Source organism: Centropristis striata, chromosome 17 (genome assembly GCF_030273125.1).
Source record: "Centropristis striata isolate RG_2023a ecotype Rhode Island chromosome 17, C.striata_1.0, whole genome shotgun sequence".
In the NCBI taxonomy this organism is placed as follows: domain Eukaryota; kingdom Metazoa; phylum Chordata; class Actinopteri; order Perciformes; family Serranidae; genus Centropristis; species Centropristis striata.
The window spans coordinates 7,450,844-7,472,094 of record NC_081533.1 but is presented as its reverse complement, the minus strand read 5'-3'; the positions used below and the strand labels follow the sequence as shown (position 1 = coordinate 7,472,094).

Sequence of the window (21,251 nt, the reverse complement as noted above, 5' to 3'; positions counted from 1 at the left end):
ACACACACACACACGAACAGTGTTTTCCAGTCCAAAGTGCACTCTGGGGGCCGATGACCTCAGCTCGCCGTTTGGGCACTCAGACTGTTCATCTACATCGTGAGGAGACATGACAACTGAATACCATGACAACGCTGACGAGGAGAGCTCCTTCTGGAACAAAGGTAACTGTCTGTCTCTCCACCTGTCTGTCTGTCCGTCTGTCTCTCTGTCTGACTCTGCGCCTGTCTCTCCGTTTGTCTGTCTGTCTGTCTGTCTGTCTTTCCACTTGTCTGTCTGTCTGTCCCTCTACTTGTCTGTCCCTCTACCTGTCTGTCTCTCCAGCTGTCTGTCTGTCTGTCTGTCTGTCTGTCTGTCCCTCTGCCTGTCTGTCTCTCCAGCTGTCTGTCTCTCCAGCTGTCTGAGGTAGGATGAAACTAATTGCATTAACTGTCTGTCTGTCTGTCAGAGCCTGCTCCTGTCTCTCTCTCAGGTGTCTCCAGATTCAGACGCTGGTTGTTTCCTGCTCTGGCGGCTGCAGTCGTCCTGATCCTGATCATCGCAGTGGGAGCCAGCAGTGAGACACACACACACACACACACACACACACACGGCAGTGTGGAATCCTCAGAAAGGAGTGAAATATCAGGTGTAAACAAAAACACACACAGTAACTTTACCTAAATTTAGAATGTGTGTGTGTGTGTGTGTGTGTGTGTGTGTGTGTGTTCAGATACAAAGGCATCAAACCGTTTGTGGTCTTTGGAGAAAAGTGTTTCCAACTTGACGGAGTCCCTGAACGCAGCGCATCAGCTCACTAAAGGTAACACTCACCTGTGTGATGTCACAGCCCTGCCCCATTATCAGCTCTTTAATCTGATTGGTTGAGACTGTCCTGTCTTCTGTCCCAGACGCTGCCAAAGACGTCCGGCGCATGAAGTTTTCTGTGGAGAGCAACAGAGACCAGCTGACCTCAGGTCTGCCTGAAACACACCGCTGGACATTTTCATCATAATAATAACAATAATAACTGTATTATACTCACACTGTGTGTGTGTGTGTGTGTGTGTGTGTGTGTGTTCAGTTGCAGACGCGTTGAAACAGATGTCGGCTCTGGATGCTCTCACCAGGACGGTCACCACGCTCAAATGTTCCCTCGAACGCCTCATCAACAACGGTACACACACACACACACACACACACACACACACACACACAAGTCAAGTCAAGTCAAGTGCAATAGATGTCGTTGTACAGATCAACAGAGTAGAATAGAGTAGATAGAGGTTGGGGGGGGGAGAGAGACAGAGGAGCAGGAGTTCTGGGAGGAGACAGCAGCAGGTGATGAAGCGCCACCATTGGCCAGTAGTCATGGTGAGTGTAGAGTGGACCAGGAGAGGAGCATTCCCATCTGGCGCCAAACCAGATCCACGGTAGTGAGACCAGCAGGAGTGATCCAGAGCATGACCACAGCTCCACACCCTGTGGAAGAGAGAGCAGAGAAAAGTGCGAGTACTCTGGAAATACCTACATTAATACACAGGACAAGATGTTACTATCCGTTGTGCCATAGTCCTAGGGAGTGGACACACCCCGTCCACACACACACACACACACACACACACACACACACACACACACACAATCCCTATTTTTAAAGAAGTCGTACTTTCATAAAACATTTCCCTCTTTCTGAAATATTTCCCAACACATTCCCATTATTTATATATGTCCACTTTCCTAAAAAATGTCCCTTGTCTGTCTGTCTGTCTGTCTGTCCGTCCGTCTGTCCGTCTGTCCGTCTGTCTGTCTGTCTGTCTCTCTCTCTCTCTCTCTCTCTCTCTCTCTCTATCCGTCTGTCTGTCTGTCTATCTGTCTGTCTGTCTGTGTGTCTCTCTATCTGTCTGTCTGTCTGTCTGTCTCTCAGGTTCAGCAGGGGACGGATGTTGTCCCCTGAACTGGGACATTCATCACCACAGCTGTTATCTTTTCAGCAAGACACCTCTGACCTGGGACGCAGCCAGAGACTGGTGCAACGGACATGAGTCTCACCTGGTCATACTCAACACTGACGAGGAGTGGGTGAGACAGCCTGTCTGTCTGTCTGTCTGTCTGTCTGTCTGTCTGTCTGTCTGTCTGTCCGTCCGTCCGTCCGTCCGTCCGTCCGTCCGTCCGTCCGTCCGTCCGTCAAAAAGACATATAATCCACTCACAAAATAAACAGCAGAGGACCCAGAGTTGATGCCTTTATTCACGTTTTGGGTTCCACCAGAAAGTTTCACTGCCTGTCTGTCTCTCTGCCTGTCTGTCTCTCTGCCTGGCTGTCTCCCTGGTTCAGGATTTTGTAACCCAGCATGTGAGGGGCAGCTTCTACTGGGTGGGTCTGACAGATGGAAGGACGGGCTCGTGGGAGTGGGTGAACCAGACGCCGTACGTCATGAACCGGAGGTGAGCCGTTGATGATGTCACCAGCTGTGGTATCGATTCATCTGCAGATTGTTTTCTAACATCTCACTTGTCAGTTTGTAGTTGTGTTACGTCTTTGTAGAAGATTTGAATGTCTCTGTAGTTGTTTTGAGTGTCATTGTAGTTGTTTTGAGTCACTTGTAGTTGATTTGAGTGTCTCTGTAGTTGTTTTCAATCTTTTTATAGTTTGTTTTGAGTGCCTTGTAGTTATTTTGTGTCTTTTTGTAGTTGTTTTGAGTCATTTGTAGTTGTATTGAGTGTCTTTGTAGTTGTTTTGAGTCTAATTGTAGTTGTTTTTCCTCTTTTTGTCGTTGTTTTTGCATCTCTTTTTAGTTGTTTGGACTATCTTTGTGGTTGTTTGAGTCTCTTTGTAGTTGTTTTGAGTCTCATTGTAGTTTTTTTGCATCTCTTTGTGTTTTTTTTGAGTGTCTTTGTAGTTTTTTTGAGTCTCTTTGTAGTTGTTGTGCGTCCCTTGCAGTTGTTATGAGTTTTCAAATGTATTAAAATGAATCAATTTAATTATTTATTAAATACCTCCTGTGTGCTTCTGTGGTTCTGTGGTTTGCAGGCGGTGGAAGCCCGGGCAGCCAGACAGCTGGACCGGTCACGGTATGGGCCCCGGGGACGAGGACTGTGCTCACCTTCACAGCGACGGCCGCCTCAACGACCTGCACTGCTCCACACAGATGCGTTACATCTGCCAGAGACACAGCATGCGCAGCTAGATGGCCCTGCCTCCTCCAGGCTCCGCCCACACGCCGATGCAGACCACCACATAAAGACCATTAAAGCATTTCATCCAACACATCTGACGGCTCTCCTTCTGTTCTGTCACATTAACCATTAAACATAAAGTGTTTCACATCAGACGAGCACCAACAATCAGTAAATTAAGTTAACAACGCAATAAAAACGTTGAAACTAACAAAGAAAACAGACAGTAAAGCACATGAGCAGATAAAGTGAAGATAAATAAGGATGGTAGAAACTTTAAATGAGCTCTTTCTGAAGGTTTTTAAAGAGAGTTCACACTGAAACAGTTAAGAGTCTGAGAGGAAAAGTTTCCATCAAATAACAGGAAACAACGTTAATACATACATACATATGGAGAGAGAGAGAGAAAGAGAGAGAGAGAGAGAGAGAGAGAGAGAGAGAGAGAGAGAGAATAACTCCATTTTTCTTTGTGTTTGTAAACATTTTGTCCTTTCTTACATTAAATGTAAAGTTTTACTGTCAGAAAACAAAGTTTCCTACATTTGACATGCAGTAATATCATGACTATTTTTCTTTTCTTTTCTAGAATTTACTGTAATTTAACTTCCAAGACCGTTAAACAATGAAATAATAATGCCATGTTGTTTGTTACCAATGTGTCAGCTGTATTTGTTTTAGGATTTACCAGTACACTAAAGAATAATATGTAGTATGCTTTAATCACAAATCAGAATCATAAGACTATGAAAACAATTTGTCTGCAAAATATTGTGTTTTTAACTCAATGTTGATGTCGTCAACACAATCAGCTGAGGTGTTGATGTTTTTTTTACCACTGATGCTTGAGGTGGAAGACTGTATTCTGTCGTCCCTGTTGTCGGTTTTAGACTTCTACATACATACACACACACACACACACACACACACACACACAGACATATATACAGATATGCAATCAACCCCCTACTACCCCCCATCCCACACCTTCGCCGCTTTGTACCCCCAGTGTGACAAGCGGGTCTGTGACCAGACCACTTTTCATGTTGTAAAGTGTATTAAGTATGTGCTTATGCTGCCGAGGTGTTTTTCTCTCCTCCCCTCTCCTCATGTTATGCTGTATCTCTTTTCTTCCATCCCTGTCTTTCTATCCTGTCCACCCTTTTGTCATATTGCATGTATGTTTATGTATATGTACGGATGGATTGATGGCTAATTTCACTGGTACTTCTGCTCAGCGACAATAAAGGTTCATTCAATTCAAGTTGGGGCACCACTCTGTAAAACAGAGAAAAATATAGCCAATTCCAAGTCTTATAAAGTTACTAAACTATCAATTTGAAATGCTGATTAATAATTAACTTAATACTTATAATCAAATTACCACATTTATATTTAGTAGTGGTTGAAGGAATTTAGACTTTTTTTCATAGAAGAGGTTGACATATCGTTCACAGTGTACAACAGCAAATAGACAGCATTTATATATTCCAAAAAGATAATTATTCTAAAACAAAGCAAAGCACACAATCTATGGATTATAGAGGTCTACAAAGTCTAATCTAATCTAACCTAATTTAGGCTTACAAAAGAGAGAATGTATCTATGTGTGTGTCTGTGTATGTGGGTGAAGCTTGTCAAACAATGGGTCGTAAAATACCATGCTGTGAAGGGATGGGCTGGCCTGTGCTGATGTGTGAGCTGCTATAAACTATGATTGTTTAAAGCCAATTGAAAGTATATTGTATGTAAATCAGTGTGTGAGCAAATTTAGTTAGTTTGCATGTGCATCTGCGTAAAGCAAAGTTAACATACAACTTCAAATGATTTAGCTATACCAATATCATCACAGTTATACTTAAAAACACACATATAAACCAAATCATTGATTACAGGTCAAATCCTTTGTACTCAAAGTTCTTGCTGATTTTCTTACCTAAGCCCAGTTACATCACTCACAGTCCAGTTCAGAAAGTGGAAGGAATCTTTTTCAGTGGAGGGCGTGGAAGAAAGTTTGATTTCAGGCTGAGTTTCAAGAATCGGTGTTTCGTCCTTGGGGTACGTTGTGTGTGTTTTGGTTTTGCTCTGTTTGTGCCTCAGGACCGCAGCATGCGTCACTGGCTCCGTCAGAGGGAATCCCCGCTGGGTAACGCCTTTGCCACATGCCGGTAGCAGGTTGCAGTGTTCCCCTGACTCCGCCCTCTTCTGCTCGATTGGTCTGGCGTCCAATCACCTGCCGCACCTGCCTCCAGCTCAGCCTGAAGAGCAGCTTTGCGCGGCTGTGGACGGCCTTTCTTTAAAAGTGAAAGTGTCTCTCTTTGTTATAAGGTATTTGAGAACCCAGTGTGTGTATTAGAAATTGAGGCACTCAAATTGTTATTGTTAACTGTTTATTGGGCATTAGGTTTAGTTTTTCTTTTTCACATTTATTCACACCACACTTCAATTATTACATTTGTTAGTTTCACTAGTTTATGGGTGGTTGCATTTCTGTATTTTTGTTTGTGTAGTGTAAACCAGCGTAGTCAGCCAGAGTTCCTTTGTTTATTGTGTTTTAAGTAGAAAGATAGTTTTGGGGAAAAGCGAGTAGGAAGATTGTTTAAGTTTGTTTGTTTTATGAGTTGGCGCCACCCACCGCCCTTTGTTCATTGCATTACATTACATTACATTACATTACATGTCATTTAGCAGACGCTTTTGTCCAAAGCGACTTACAATAAGTGCATTCAACCTGAAGGTACTAGACATAGACCACAGGAATCAAGCAAGTACAGAACTTTAAGAGCTAACTGTCATCGCTACAGGAGTGCTATATGTTAAAGAAGAAAAGAAGAGAAAAGAAGAAGAAGAAGAAGAAGAAGAAGAAGAAGAAGAGCATTTTTAAAAAGAATATATATGTTAGGTGACCATGACTTAACCGAGGTATCGTTGGAAGAGGTAGGTCTCCAGCCTGCGGCGGAAGATGTACAGGCTGTCTGAGGTCCTGATGTCAGTGGGGAGCTCGTTCCACCATTTGGGAGCCAGGACAGAGAAAAGTCTGGAAGTGGTTTTGAGGGAAGTTGACCCACGCAGGGTGGGATTCGCCAGCTGTTTGGCTGATGCAGAGCGGAGAGGACGGGCAGGGGTGTAGGGTTTGACAAGGTCCTGGATGTAAGTAGGACCTGAACCATTAGCAGCGGAGTACGCCAGAGCTAGAGTCTTGAAATGTATCCGCGCAGCCACAGGTAGCCAGTGGAGGGAGCGGAGGAGGGGTGTTGTGTGTGGAATTGCCTCACTTTGTACCACTTGTCATAGCCTGAAGAAGATTCTCCTTTCGTTATAATTTGTTTATTTTGCTGTTAATCAATAAATATCTGTATTTGCCTGAGTACACTGGCGTTGTGTTACCTTCCCTTTTCCCTAGACCCCAACTGGGTTGTAACAATTGGCCGTCGGAGTTAGAGTCGAAGGAGTCTTTGTGAAGAGGAAGATTTCTGCAGAGAGGCCTCAAACCTGAGATGCAGAAGGTGGGAAGTTCTGGTGGGGGGTTCTGGTCTCTGGGGGACACAGACCTCTGTGCTGGGCCTTTTACAGTAGATCGCCTATGGTGTCAAATGTCTCCTGACCAATAAACGCATCTGTAGTTGTCATAAACGCCAAGAATCCTGGTACAGATGTTCCTTACCAGAGGACCAAAATGGAGGTGGATAAAATGCTGCTGCATTTTAGTCAACATCAGTTAAAGTCCATAAATGAACCCAAGATTCAACTGTGGTCCAATCACTACACTGTTCACCTGGACCCTGTTCACCTGATTCCAGGTAGAAGGTTCAACAAACTCTGAGTGGAACATGAACTCTGAGCTGATTTACCCTCAGATGGGAAACTCTGAGTTTCTGCTTCCAGAATAGCTGATCTGAGTTAAGCAGGTTCACTCTAAGTGAAGCCCCACAACTACAAAACAGTAGAGTCACCAGGGCAACAGTTGAGAAAGTTGACGGGGAGTTGGAACATGTTTAGGTTGCAGCTGAGAGAGAATTAGCTGCAGCTCGAGTCAATGTTTGAGGTCCCTCATTAAGGTGAACATGCTCAGGAACAGGCCGCAGGACAGCAACCAGTCAGTGTGAAAACCAAAAGGGACACAACACCGCCACTAGCCTTTCAAAAATAAAAGCACCTAACCCTTACCACCTTTTCAGAACATCAGGAAACAGCAAGATAATGATCAAACATGAAAAACAAACTCTATGAGAGCGGTCCTTTCACATTCCTTTGTGCTCATTTTGTTTCATGTTTTGTGTATTTTGTGGTTGTTGTGTGTATCTTAGTGGTAACTGTGTGAATCTTTGAGGTTGTTTTGTGTCTTTTGTGGTTGTTGCGTGTATCTTAGTGGTAACTGTGTGAATCTTTGCGGTTGTTTTGTGTCTCTTGTGGTTATTGCGTGTATCTTAGTGGTAACTGTGTGAATCTTTGAGGTTGTTTTGTGTCTTTTGTGGTTATTTGTGTAACTTAGTAGTAACTGTGAATCTTTGAAGGTTGTTTTGTGACTTTAGTCTTAATTTTGCTTCTCCTTGTACTTTTGTTTGGTGTCTCTGTAGTCATTTCATGTCTCTTTGTGTTTGTTTTGTGTTCGCTTCGAGAGCGAATGTTGCGGCGGACAGGTAAAGTATCTGTCGGTGGGGGCAGACAGTCCGATCAGGGGAGTGAGAGCGAGAAATTGATGAAGTGATCAGAGACATGAAGTGGGGTTACGGAGAGATTGGTAGAGCAGCTCCTGGTGAAGATGAGATCAAGGTGGTTGATGGCTTTGTAAGTAGGTGGTGAGGGAGTGAGCAGAAGAGCAAAGAAGGAGAGTAGAAGAAGTAAGTCTGCTGACTTCTCAAGCTGGATGTTGAAGTCGCCGAGAAGAACAAGTGGTGGGCCATCTTCAGGAAAGTTTGAAAGGAGGACGTCAAGCTCCTCCAGAAATTCTCCCAAAGGACCAGGTGGGCGGTAGAGAACAACAATGGTTATTGGTGAGGCCGAAGTTATGATTACAGCATGGAATCCGAAGAACCGTGGTTCTTCGGATTCGAATGAATGGTGTAATGTGGGATCTGTGGATAATCTTATATTGGGTTTCTCTCATTCCGTAGCAAATAAATGTGGTATTGGCAGAGACTATTGCTTCATGTCAGTCGTCTTCGATAAATTTCCCCCCAAGATCGCGTTCCCACTTCTGTATCACCTTCCTTATATCTGATGGATCTAAGAAATAGAGCAGCGAGTAGGAGCTACTTTCGTGTCTAAAGCCTCAGGAAGATGTTTGAAAATAACTGTCCAGAAGCCTTGTAGGCAGGTGCAGGACCAGAACACGTCTGTCACTTTAGCTGGTGACATATGACACCTGTTGCAGGTATCGACGTCAGGATATATTTGGGCTAGTTTGGAATTTGTATAACAAGTGCGATGGACAAGCTTAAATTGTATCAGTATGAGCCTGGCACAGGACGAACTATTGTTAACTTGAGCTAATGCACAACCCCAGACCTCGTCCGTTATAATTGTGCCTAGTTCATCTTCCCAGGTTTGTTTTATTTTTTCCATGCATCTGTCAGCGGAGAAATCAAGGTGTAGATCTGTGAGACAAGACCTTTTCGATTCGTAGGAATGTCCTGAATGGAGTTAATTACAGAGCTGGGAGGCACATTTGGGAACAAGCCGTTATTTATTTTCACCCAATTAAGAACCTGAAAGTATCTAAAAAGTTAAAACTCTGGAAGGTTAGATTTTCACACAGTTCACTGAAACTACAGAAGATCTTGTTAGTATAAAGGTCATTTTGCCTGACAAGGCCTGCCCTCTGCCACAGAGAAAAGGCCATATCAGTGTTGGGAGGGAGAAAGAGATGGTTATTGAAAATGGGACTGTGGTTGGATGTTACCAGGAGGTCAAAGGCATCTAAATTGAACATATTCTTAAACTGGTGATGACGATAGGGTTGTTTGAGAATTGGGTTGGTCAGATGGGGAGGTTAGATGTCAGCAAAACCAAAAGTGACGTAGAGGGACAGGATTTAGCTTCAGGTCACACCAACTTAATGTCTGCTCATTGACCCACAGAGTCATCTTGTGAATATTGGAGGCCCAGTAGTAGTTTCTCATGTTCGGAAGTGCCAAGCCGCCTGCAGACCTATGCCTGATCCTGGGAGCCGTGCCTTTCCATATAAAGGAGAAAATAAGCTTGTCTACAGTAAAAAAGAAGGACTTGGGTAAAAAAAAATTGGTAGCATTTTGAAAAGATACAAAAAGCGTGGAAGCACATTCATCTTAATACAGTTAACCCTCCCAGCAATAGTTAGAGACAAACCATTCCACCTGTCCAGGTCTCATTTTAGCTTGTCAATTAAGGGAAAGAAGTTATTTTTGTACAGATCAGATTGTTGTCGACAGACATTCACGCCTAAGTACTTGAAACTAGTACTACACATCTTAAAGGGAAGTCGTTCGGCAGTGGTCTGAAGGGCCAAGTTGTTCACAGGAAAGCATTCACTCTTTTAGAGGTTCAATTTGTAACCTGAAAAGGGACCGAATCTGCTCAGCAGTCCAGTCTGGGGAATAGTATAAATACGTTCAGAAATAAACAATAATAAATCATCTACATAAAATGTTTCCTGTCTCCTTTCTCCTTTCTCCTTTTAGTGGGGCGGATTAGCTCAATATTTTACACCAATCGTTCACTTTGTGATAAAAGCATGAAATTTGGTAGATGTGTTGGTGAATACGTTTCAAACAAATCTGGATATTGGGCCACCTCAAAAGCGCCCCCTAGTGGCCGTGGCAGGCATTTGTTATACGAATAAATCAATAACGAATAAAAACTGCCCTTTTAATAATACCAACTGGTGATGAATTGTATATTAGGTACAGCTTGTAAGGATCGTGCATTCATGGAATGAGCAACGGGGCTAAACGTGTGGGTAGCACCCCCCAAAAATGTGCATCCGGGACGAGGGGGGGTGGGGCGGATTAGCTGAACAATCGTTCATTTTGTGATAAAAGCATCAAATTTGGTACACTCATTGCTGAATACATGTTTAATGAATCTGGATATTGGGCCATCGCAAAAAAAAATTCTGATGGCTGTGGCGGCCATTTTTATAAATGGCCGCCACAGCCACAGCATTGAGACATGTTAGAGGAGACATGTTAAAGTGGCAAAAGCTTTATTACAGTCTAATAGAAAAGAACATTAACTTTGTATAACATTTTATTAGGTCTTGATATTCCCATTCACAGGCTACGGCCTCCTCTTTGGCTTGTATTCTTCTGTTGCTCCTTAAAAAGAAAAAATAATTTTCAATATTGTATGACCTGCAACAATAAAAATAAAACACTTTTAGACAGAGAAAAAAATCATACATTTTAAAAATTCTACTAGGGTTACTTGTAGCAGGTTACTCTTTCTGGCAAAATCCTTGTACTGAGGTGTGTGACTTAGTCAGGAGACAAAAGCACCACATTTTTTCCACATACTCTCTATCATTATAGGTTTCAATTTTTAGTAGGAGCCACTTCATCAAGATTGCGGTGATGGCAGCCATATAAAGTCTATGAGCAATGCTATATCTTCCAAGCCACTTAGAAGGTCAATCTTGGTGTCAAAATATACATTTTCTGGGTCCAGGAATCATTTAAAGCTATTGAGAATATCACTAGATGATTATTTGATCAAATAGATATGTTCATTTTCACAAAGACTGGGCAACTCGCTTCAAGTGCTGCAGCAGGGTATCCTGAGTTGAAACTGTTTGGAATCAATGTTCACGGGAGTGTGGATTAGCTGCCATGTACACTGCTCAAAAAAAATCAAGGGTACACTTTCATCTCATATCAGATCTTGATCAACAAATTATTTACAGTGAGTCATCCAGTGATATTCTCAATAGCTTTAAATGATTCTTTGACCCAGAAAATGTATATTTTGACACCAAGATTGACCTTCTAAGTGGCTTGGAAGATATATTGGTTCCCATAGACTTATGGCTTATGGCTTATATGGCTGCCATCTCCTATCTGCAATCTTGATGAAGTGGCTCCTACCAAAAGTTGAAACCTTTGGTGATAGAGAGCATGTGGAAAAATGTTGGTGCTTTTGTCCGGCGTGTCCCCTTTCTTCTCAAATCTGGTCCTAAGCCGCCTGACTAACTGTGATGGAGTTATAAAATACATTTAAAAAAAAAGAAAAAAAGAACCACATGGGCAAAGGAGACATATGACATATAGTGTATGTGTTCGTGTGTGTGTGTGTGTGTGTGTGTGTGTGCGTGTGTGTGCAGAGAGGGATGTCCACATTCCACAGGACATAATTTAACAGTGTCTTATTAAGCTTTCACACCCAACAGCCACTGATACATGTTCCAAGCTAACTAGCTAGCTTAAGTACCTATTTTTGCTATCTTGCTAATTTACTTTTCCGCCAAGGCCCATGATGATTGTTTTTCTCTGTAGCCTTTATGATGTTCATAGCATATTTTATTCATAATTATAACAGGTGAAATAAAATATTTAGACATACCTTGATGGACAGTCCACTGCACTGATTGTCCCAGGAAGCAAATGCTAGCTAGCCCATTTGCTAGCTAGCTCGATGGCTAGCCCGATTGTGGTGGGGCAGGAAAAATAACTGAAAGAGTGTCTAACTGGATATTTGTAAATTTAATATGTGTATTTACACTTTTTAATTTACGTTTGTATATTTAGTTTACATTTTTTAAATATTTTAAGAAATATTTAAATATTTTTTGTAATTTTAACGAAGAAAATGACTGCTATGGCCACTTGGGGGCGAATTTGCGATGGCCTAATATACAGATTTGTTTGAAACATATCCACCAACACATCCACCAAATTGTGTGCTTCTATCACAAAATAAACAATTCTTGTGATTTATTGAGCTAATCCGCCCCACAGGGGATGCACATTTTTGGGGGGTGCTACCCACACGTTTAGCCCCGTTGCTCATTCCATGAATGCACGATCCTTACAGGCTGTACCTCGTTGTAAAGGTGACTAATCAGGCTTTCCAACAATATACAATTCATCACCAGTTGGTATTATTAAAAGGGCAGTTTTTATTCATTATTGATTTATTCGTATAACAAATGCCTGCCACGGCCACTAGGGGGCGCTTTTGAGGTGGCCCAATATCCAGATTTGTTTGAAACATATTCACCAACACATCTACCAAATTTCATGCTTTTATCACAAAATGAACGATTGTTCAGCTAATCCGCCCCACTATTTCTCCTTTCTCCTGTCTCTTGTCTATCGTCTCTTGTCTCCTTTCTCCTGTTTCTTGTCTCCTGTCTCTTGTCTCCTGAAGTCCCCTTCTCCAGAAGGGAAGGAGTGACATTGTGTGTGAACTAGAGAATGCATCCTGGTCAGAAATGGAGGTGTGAATGCTGGATGGTAACCATAGACTGTATATAAATAATGGACGTAGTCACCGTGACGTCACCCATTGGTTTGTGGCCCGTTGGAACCATCGAGTTCAGCGTTACACTCGTTGCCATCTTGTTTCCAATACGGCGAGCCGACCATATTTGGACTGTGGAGGAGCGAGAGGGATCTGATCACTGATTACACGCCTCTCTACCATGCTCTCTACACCTACAGTCTATGCTCTACACCTCAACCTGACTGAGCAAAGCCGCTGCTAATTTATGTTAGCATTAACTGGAGCAGTAACTGGGATGTTAGTTTTGGCAAAAAACAAAAATAGAAAGTATGTTACTTACTTCAGAAAACTGAGCAGCGACTTCTTGGAGTGTCTGTTAGTCCAACCAAACGCTGAACAAGACATTTAATGAACAAAACGATCAAATAAATCATAAAGTGAAAATACAGTGAAAGGTCAAAGTTATGAGACCAAACCGCTAAACGTCCTTTTTTATATTTATATAACGTTATATATAACTTTATTGACACGTTGCCGTGGATGCGCATTGTTATGCTTCTCTCCTGATGACGGCTCGCCTTGTTAGTAACCTGTCAATCAAAGCTAGAAACGCCCCAAATCATACGATTCTTTATTTTCTATTTTCTTCTAAATGGGGCCATTATTAGAACTATTAACATCAGATTGTCTTGAAGAAGATTTTTTACCAGTGATTGAGACCATAGTGTTGTCCTAAAAAAAATTCTGAGGCAATAAATCAAGTGAGAAGTTTTCTTATTTTACATTGAAATGAATGGACAATATTTTTGCAGCCAAACTTAGCGCCCCCTGCTGGAATTTTCGGTAGAATGCAACTTAAGGCACTTCCTGGTTTGCCTCCATGCTCAGACCTGGGCTGCGGTCGAATAGTCAAATTTGCTTAGGAACCTTCCTAACTGAGTGAAATGACCCGGAAGTATTATCGTAGCCGCCATGATAAGAGCTGTTCGAATTCTCTAACTGTTAAGGAAAGGAGCTTCAATGCTTCCTTTAGTATCTCCTTTAGCATAGGATACACCGGACCATCCTTTACGAAAGGAAAGGAGGTAATGCCGTCCCACAATTCCTTGCGGTAGCAGCATATAAGGCCGACCGGTCACGAGAAGAAACGAACAAAATGACTGACAAATCCCGCAGATTGTCGTGTAAGTTACTGATGTGTTTTCATCTTAATTTAATTATATGTTGAAAATGAAGAATAATGACATAGGATCTCAATTCATCCAATTTTATTTTTATTTTTTTTAATTCTTAGCAATTTTATAGATTGTGTATATGTGAATAAGATCTGAATAATAAAGGTATGCTTTAAAAGCATAATAATAACATGTAAAGTAGTGGCTTTGTAGCACTCAACGTTGTAAATGTGCCATGATTTATCAGTTTTCATTCAATCATACCTATTGGTATTTTGTCTATAAATATGAATGGACAGGTGCATGATCAACCTTTCTCAATGTGATCACCATTTTGTTTCACTTTTGTGACTGGCGTGGTCTATTATTCTTTTTTGTTACATTTCATTTCCAATCATGGTAATCGCCTAATATTCGTGAGAACGCTGATTTTTGTAGTCCATCTTCGGAAAATTGTAGTTTCACCACGACATTCGACGTCATCAACATCCGCCGTCGCGTGATGACGTAGACTAAGTGTAAGTGCAGTCGGATTCTCTAAACACCGCGATCGTCTTCTCCTAACTCCTCATGAATTCTCCTTCTCATCTTTCCTTGACCTCGTGACGTTTTCCATTGAGGTTAAGGAAAGTGGTTAGGAAAGGACTTAGGAGCTGATTTTTTTGACTATTCGACCGCAGCCATGGAGATTGGCTGATGCTAACCAGTGATGCTAAACTGACATATATGGATTATGGATTATTATGGATTATATGGATTGTGTGTGTGTGTGTGTGTGTGTGTGTGTGTGCGTGTGTGTGTGTGTGAGAGAGAGTTTAGAGACTCTGCTGATCACATTAAAGATAATCAGTTTCACAGAAATGCAGTTCACAGATTGTAAATATTATCAGTAAATCAGTAAAGCTCCCTTTTCTTTTTTTAACGTTTCAATTCAGTTATATGTGTCGTGAAAGTTTAAACAACAATAAAAACAAGTGTGTGTGTGTCTGTGTGTTAGTGTGAGTGTCTGTGTATGTGTGTGTGTGTGTGTGTGTGTGTGTGTGTGTGTCTGTGCGTGTGTGGTCAGAGGGTAAAAGTCCAGCTGACTTTCTTTTTTCCTTCCTGGTAACCACGGCAACAGAGTAATGAAAAACATGTCAATAATTAATGTGGACTTTTGAATCGTTTGTGTTTCCTCTCAAAGCAAACACACACACACACACTGTATATGTGTGTGCGTGTGTGTGTGTAGACTTTGACAGCAGGAATTCTCCGTCCCGGAGTCAGTCGGTCGCCACCAGCTTCAGCTTCACACAGTCAGTGAGTAAAAACATTAATATGAGTTTTAATGATTTTAATGAAGCTGCTGCAGTGTGTGTGTGTGTGTGTGTGTGTGTGTGCGTGTGTGTGTGTCGTCTTGTTGTTCTGCTGCTGGTTGTAATTGTTCTGAGAAGTCTCCGCATGTTATATTTATGATAATATTAATAATAATGTGTTAATTAATAATCTTTAAAGAGCTCTGTCCTGCAGACATCATGGACTCTTCATCATCATTATCATCATCTTCATCATCATCATCTCCCGACTCTCAGCTGCTGTCCTATTCAGCGTCTCCTCGTCCTCCTCGTCCTCCTCGTCTGTCTCTGAGGAGTCCAGAGCTGCAGGCTGAGTTCCTGAAAGGTGAGACAACTGTCTCTTGTCTCCTGTCTTCTGTATTTGTCTCTGGTATCTTTTCTCTTTTCTCTTTTCTCTTTTCTCTTGTCTCTTGTCTCTTGTCTCTTGTCTCTTGTCTCTGTCTCTTTTCTCCTGTCTTTTGTCTCCTGTATCCTGGCCCCTGTCTCTGTTTCCTGGCTCCTGGTTCTGCCTCTGTCTCCTGTCTCCTGGTTCTGTCTCTGTCTCCTGGCTCCTGGTTCTGTCTCTTGTCCCTGTCTCTTTTCTCCTGTCTTTTGTCTCCTGTATCCTGTATCCTGGCCCCTGTCTCTGTTTCCTGGCTCCTGGTTCTGTCTCTGTTTCCTGGCTCCTGGTTCTGTCTCTGTTTCCTGGCTCCTGGTTCTGTCTCTGTCTCCTGGCTCCTGGTTCTGTCTCTGTCTCCTGGCTCCTGGTTCTGTCTCTTGTCTCCTGTCTCTGCCTCTTGTCTCCCATCTCCTGTCTCTTGTCTCCCGTCACCTGTCTCTTGTCTCCTATCTCTTGTCTCCTTTCTCTTGTCTCCCATCTCCTGTCTCTTGTCTCCCGTCACCTGTCTCTTGTCTCCTATCTCTTGTCTCACTTTCCTTGTCTCCCATCTCCTGTCTCCTGTCTCATGTTTCCTGTCTCCTGTCTCCCATCTCCTGTCTCTTGTCTCATGTCTCCAGTCTCCTGTCTCCTGTCTCCTGTCTCTCATTTCTCTGTCTCTGTCTCCTGGTTCTGTCTCTTGTCTCTGTCTCCTGTTTCTCATCTCCCATCTCTTGTCTCCCGTCTCTTGTCTTCTGTCTCCTTGTCTCTTTGTGTCCTGTGACTCGTCGTGTCTTTGTGTCTCAGAGTGCAGCAACAGGATTCGTTCTCACAGCAACGCTGAAGCATCCACTGGCTCCGCCCCCTTCAGCCCCGCCCCCTTCAGCCCCGCCCCCCTCTCCTCTTCGTCTTCATCAGGTGAATCACTTTCTGTTTATAGTTATTTTATCATCATAAACTGATGTTTTCATGTGTATTAACTTGTTTAAAAAATATTTTTACTTTTATTGTTTTATTTATTGTTGCATACATTTTTAAATATTCATTTTATTTTTTATTAAATTCAAAGGTTTGACTTCATGACAGCAGCTTTATTTGAATAATGAAGAAGATTTATGAAAAAAACCCACAGAAATAGGTTTGGAGATAGGAGGTGTAATAGGAGAAATGATTAGAGGGGAAATAAGTATATAAATTTAAAAAAATGTATTCGCTATTAAGTAAATAAATGTTAAAATAAAGTTCAATAAATAAATACATTTTTTAAATAAATATTATTTAATAATTGGAAGTAATAATATAAATAAATCCGGGAATAAATTAAATTTAAAAAATATTTAATTAAATAATAATAGTTTTATGTGTCTCTGTGTGTCTCCTGTCTGTCTCTGTGTGTCTCTGTGTCTGTGTCTCCTGTGTGTCTCTGTGTCTGTGTCTCCTGTGTGTCTGTGTGTCTCTGTGTGTCCCTGTGTGTCTCTGTGTCTGTGTCTCCTGTGTGTCTGTGTGTCCCTGTGTGTCTCCTGTGTGTTTGTGTGTCTCTGTGTGTCTCTGTGTGTCCCTGTGTGTCTCTGTGTGTCTCTGTGTGTCCCTGTGTGTCCCTGTGTATCTCTGTCTGTCCCTGTGTGTCTCTGTGTGTCCCTGTGTGTCTCTGTCTGTCCCTGTGTGTTTCTGTGTGTCTCTGTGTGTCCCTGTGTGTCTCTGTGTGTCCCTGTGTGTCTCTGTGTCTGTGTCTCCTGTGTGTCTGTGTGTCCCTGTGTGTCTCTGTGTGTCCCTGTGTGTCTCTGTGTCTGTGTCTCCTGTGTGTCTGTGTGTCTCCGTGTGTCCCTGTGTCTCTGTCTGTCCCTGTCTGTCACTGTGTGTCCCTGTTTGTCTCTGTGTATCTTTGTGTATCTGTGTGTGTGTGTGTGTGTGTGTGTGTGTGCGTGTGTGTGTGTGTGTGTGTGTGTCTCTGTGTGTCCCTGTGTCTCCTGTGTCTCCTGTGTGTCTCTGTGTGTCTCTGTGTCCCCGCTGCAGTGCGTCTGTCCCTGTCCAGCCCTGAGCTGCTGACGGAGCTCAGAGAGTCTCGCAGCCTGCGACCCGTCCGCACGCACCCAGGCCTGACCACTGTCTTCTGTGGACGAGGACGAGGAGGACAGGTGAGCCGGGGACGGACTTGTCTGTCTCTGAGATCATCAGCTGAGAATAATTTATTCTGACAGTAAAATCATGTTTAATGTGTCTCTCCTCCTGCAGGTCTCTGGCTCCGCCCCCTCCACACGATCAGCCAATCAGAAGCCGTCACACTGACCTCTCAGCAGCATCACATCACAAAAAAAATAATTATCATAATAAGTGAAGAAATAAATGTCAAAAATAAAAAACATGGAACAACAAACATTCAGCTTCACATTCATCAAATCTATATTTGTATAAATAATAATATACCAATAAAAACTTTTTTTAAATTTATCGTGCATGAAGACTTTTACTGACAGAAGTTTGATAAATGGAACGGAGCTGCCAAATAAAAAATAATGTAATTAAATATACAAATTATGTTAAAAATAATTACAGGCAATCGTTATTCTATGATATATGACATTTATTTTATATATTTTTAAACAATTACTTTGGCTTAAATGTATTTTTTCAAAAAAGAAAAAAGCAAGCCTTTGTTTTTTTAATTAATTCCTGTATTTATTCATTTTATTCATTTGTCAAAAGTCTAGTTGTGACAGCCCCTCATCTGCATAATGAAGGAAAAAAATACACATATATATATATATATATATATATATATATATATATATATATATATATATATATATATGTATTATGTGTGTATATGTGTGTGTGTGTGTGTGTGTAAATGGACCTGCACTTATATAGCGTTTTTCTAGTCGCTTTGCGACCACTCAAAGCGCTTTACACTACAGACTGCGCTCATTCACCCTTTCACACACACATTCATACTGGTGGCAGAGGCTACCCTAAACGGTCCCACCTGCCACCATTGGGAATTCATTCACACACCGATGAACACAGCATCAGGAGCAATTTGGGGTTCAGTATCTTGCTCAAGGATACTTCGACATGTAGGCTGCGACGGTCAGGGATCGAACCAACCCTTCGGTTGAGGGCCAACCAACTCTACCAACTCAGCCACAGCCGTGTGTGTGTGTGTGTTATATATATGCAATAAATATATATAGACACACATTTTAAAATGTGTAAAAAAATTGTTAAAATAAATGCAAAAAATAAATAAATACATTTTGTACTAATATTAATATTTAAAAAATTAAGAAAACCTAAACAGGGAAGTAAATTAATACAAAGTATTAAATAAATAAATTAGCAAATATCAAAATATTTCACATTTGATCAAGTAATTAACATCTACATTCATTTTTAATATTATGTTTGGTAAATTCTGCAGGTCTGGAGTGGTTCTGCAGGTCTGTAGTGGTTCTGTAGGTCTGTAGTGGTTCTGCAGGTCTGTAGTGGTTCTGTAGGTCTGTAGTGGTCCTGCAGGTCTGGAGTGGTTCTGTAGGTCTGTAGTGGTCCTGCAGGTCTGGAGTGGTTCTGCAGGTCTGTAGTGGCCGTGCAGGTCTGGGGTGTTTCTGCAGGTCTGTGGTATTTCTGCAGGTCTATAGTGGTTCTGTAGGACTGTAGTGGTCCTGCAGGTCTGTGGTGGTCCTGCAGGTCTGTAGTGGTTCTGTATGTCTAGAGTGGTCCTGGTCCTGGTCCTGCAGGTCTGTAGTGGCCATGCAGGTCTGGGGTGTTTCTGCAGGTCTGTAGTGGAACGCCCCCACCCTTCCTGAAAGAAAGAAAGAAAGAAAGAAAGAAAGAAAGAAAGAAAGAAAGAAAGAAAGAAAGAAAGACTGCTGACTGGTCGAGACCAACAAACAAAGAATTACAGTAGTCTAGGCGTGATGTGATTAATGTATGGATAACTTGCTCAAAATCATTTGTGGGGAGATAAGCCTTTACTTTAGACAGTAGTCGTCGCTGGAAGAAGCTAGTTTTGACTGTCAAGCTTATCTGTTTATTGAACTTGTCCAGAATAACACAGAGGTTCCTTGCAGAGGGATGACACAGCGATTTAAGGCTATCAATGGTGCTGTCATAGCGCCATAAAAGGTGTTGTTGGCCAAATAATATTATCTCAGTTTTGTTTTTATTCATTGAGAGAAAGCTTGCTTCCATCCATGACCGGGGATCTTTGAGGCAGTCTATAGACCTGCACAGAGGTTTAGTCATTCATTTTTCATTTCCAAATATATTTGGACATCATCTGCAAAGAAATGAAATGAGACTTTATACTTTTGAAATATGGATCCCAATGGCAATGGTAAATAGAAAAGAGGAGGTGGCCCCAAATAGAATCCTGAGGCACCCCACAGCTCACTATAACTGTAGGAGATATCTGCTGGATGTATTCATCTTAGATTGTTCAGGTTTATGTTGTAGATGTCAAACCGAACAGGAGCAGGACTAAAGATCTGTATGAAATTCTACCATGAAGAAAAATCATATCAAAAGTTCCAGATGCCTTTGAAGGTGAGAATTTACCTGCTGAAGTCAGTAACAGTGACAGATTATGGTCATTTCCGGGGGTCTGTCACTCTCAGTCCCTGTTATTACTGCTGTTATTACTTTCACCGTTAGTCCTATTCTCCCTGTTATTACTGCTGTTAATACTGCTGTTATTACTGCTGTTATTACAGCTGTTATTACTGTCACCGTTAGTCCTATTCACTCTGTTATTACCACTGTTATTACTGCTGTTATTACTGCTGTTATAACTGTCACCATTGGTCCTATTCTCTCTGTTATTACTGCTGTTATAACTGGTGTTATTACTATCATGGTATCATGCTTTGAGGTGATTACTATCACCATCTATGAACACCATGTTTACGACCTGGTATGACGTCATCCACTAAGCCTCGCCCTCTTTGTTAGAAAATGAATGAATATATATATATACATATATATATATAAAAAACAAAACACATTCCTCCATAAATAAATGAATATAACATTTAATATAACAAAATAATATTAAAAATAAAATATAGATAATTGTTTATTTGATAAAAGGTGATATAAATTGATATTAGTATTTATTTAACTTTATATAACTCACCTGTTTATCTACTTTCTAATTTTAGAACAAATATTTATTTAAAATAAATACATTTAAAAATGAGTAAATTCATATAAGAATAAATGCCATGAATAAATGAAATGCCTATATATCCAGAGGTAAAAATAAATAAATAAATAGGCTCTTGATAGAGAAGTAAATTAATATAGTATCTAATGTACCAATTAAGTGTATATTTATGACAACAAATATTAATTCCATTTAAATCTGTGTAAATTAATATAAAAATAAATTAATAATAAATAAACACATAAAGGTAAATTAGTCAAGGAGCAAATAAACATGTTTAATTTGCTTCTTGATTTATCTTTCTTCTGATTTTCTCTTAATTTATTTTGTATTAATTTTAAAGTAATTTCTGTCTCTTTATTTGTGTAATTAATTTAAAATGTATTTATTTATTCTACATGAAGAAATGTAAAAAGAAATGTATAAATAAAGATACAGAAATAAATAAGTTTGTTTGTGAGAAAGTAAAATTAAACTATGAATTAAATAAATACATTGATAGATAACTAACTAAAAGATATACATTATAACTACATATAAATAATGTAAAAATAAATAAATACATAAAAATGGATTACAAATAAATAAAAAATAAATGCAAGATTAAATAAGTATACATATACTTTTAAATATTCATTTATTTATTTGATCAAA

The 21,251-nt window shown here is 40.9% G+C and overlaps 2 protein-coding genes across 3 annotated transcripts; both read left to right on the top strand.

The window, feature by feature from the left end:
- The first annotated feature begins 24 nt into the window (after nucleotides 1-24).
- LOC131989165 (asialoglycoprotein receptor 1-like) lies at nucleotides 25-3,248 on the top strand. The gene is given in 9 exon segments (XM_059354363.1): nucleotides 25-164; nucleotides 449-556; nucleotides 713-802; nucleotides 891-956; nucleotides 1,064-1,156; nucleotides 1,907-2,061; nucleotides 2,317-2,426; nucleotides 3,013-3,127; nucleotides 3,129-3,248. Coding segments are annotated over 9 exon segments (897 nt in total). The 5' UTR covers nucleotides 25-109; the 3' UTR covers nucleotides 3,234-3,248.
- Nucleotides 3,249-14,974: 11,726 nt separating this feature from the next.
- On the top strand, nucleotides 14,975-17,876 carry LOC131989169 (putative mediator of RNA polymerase II transcription subunit 26). Of its 2 annotated transcripts, none has more exons than XM_059354371.1 (5): nucleotides 14,975-15,046; nucleotides 15,242-15,406; nucleotides 16,244-16,354; nucleotides 17,450-17,571; nucleotides 17,669-17,876. In XM_059354371.1, the coding sequence occupies exons 2-5, from the start codon at nucleotides 15,262-15,264 to the stop codon at nucleotides 17,720-17,722; spliced, it is 432 nt and encodes a 143-aa protein (XP_059210354.1). In that variant the 5' UTR covers nucleotides 14,975-15,046; nucleotides 15,242-15,261; the 3' UTR covers nucleotides 17,723-17,876. The 2 variants fall into 2 exon arrangements, with proteins under 2 accessions (XP_059210354.1, XP_059210353.1); XM_059354370.1 differs by having other exon boundaries at nucleotides 14,979-15,046; nucleotides 15,257-15,406; nucleotides 17,669-17,875.
- Nucleotides 17,877-21,251: the final 3,375 nt, after the last annotated feature.

Bases quoted from the DNA above. Each gene is read 5' to 3' on its own strand.
- LOC131989169 (XM_059354371.1), top strand. From the start codon at position 15,262: ATGGACTCTTCATCATCATTATCATCATCTTCATCATCATCATCTCCC. The intron at 16,355-17,449 runs GTGAATCACTTT...TCCCCGCTGCAG, and splicing joins CTCCTCTTCGTCTTCATCAG to TGCGTCTGTCCCTGTCCAGC. The intron at 17,572-17,668 runs GTGAGCCGGGGA...CTCCTCCTGCAG, and splicing joins GACGAGGACGAGGAGGACAG to GTCTCTGGCTCCGCCCCCTC.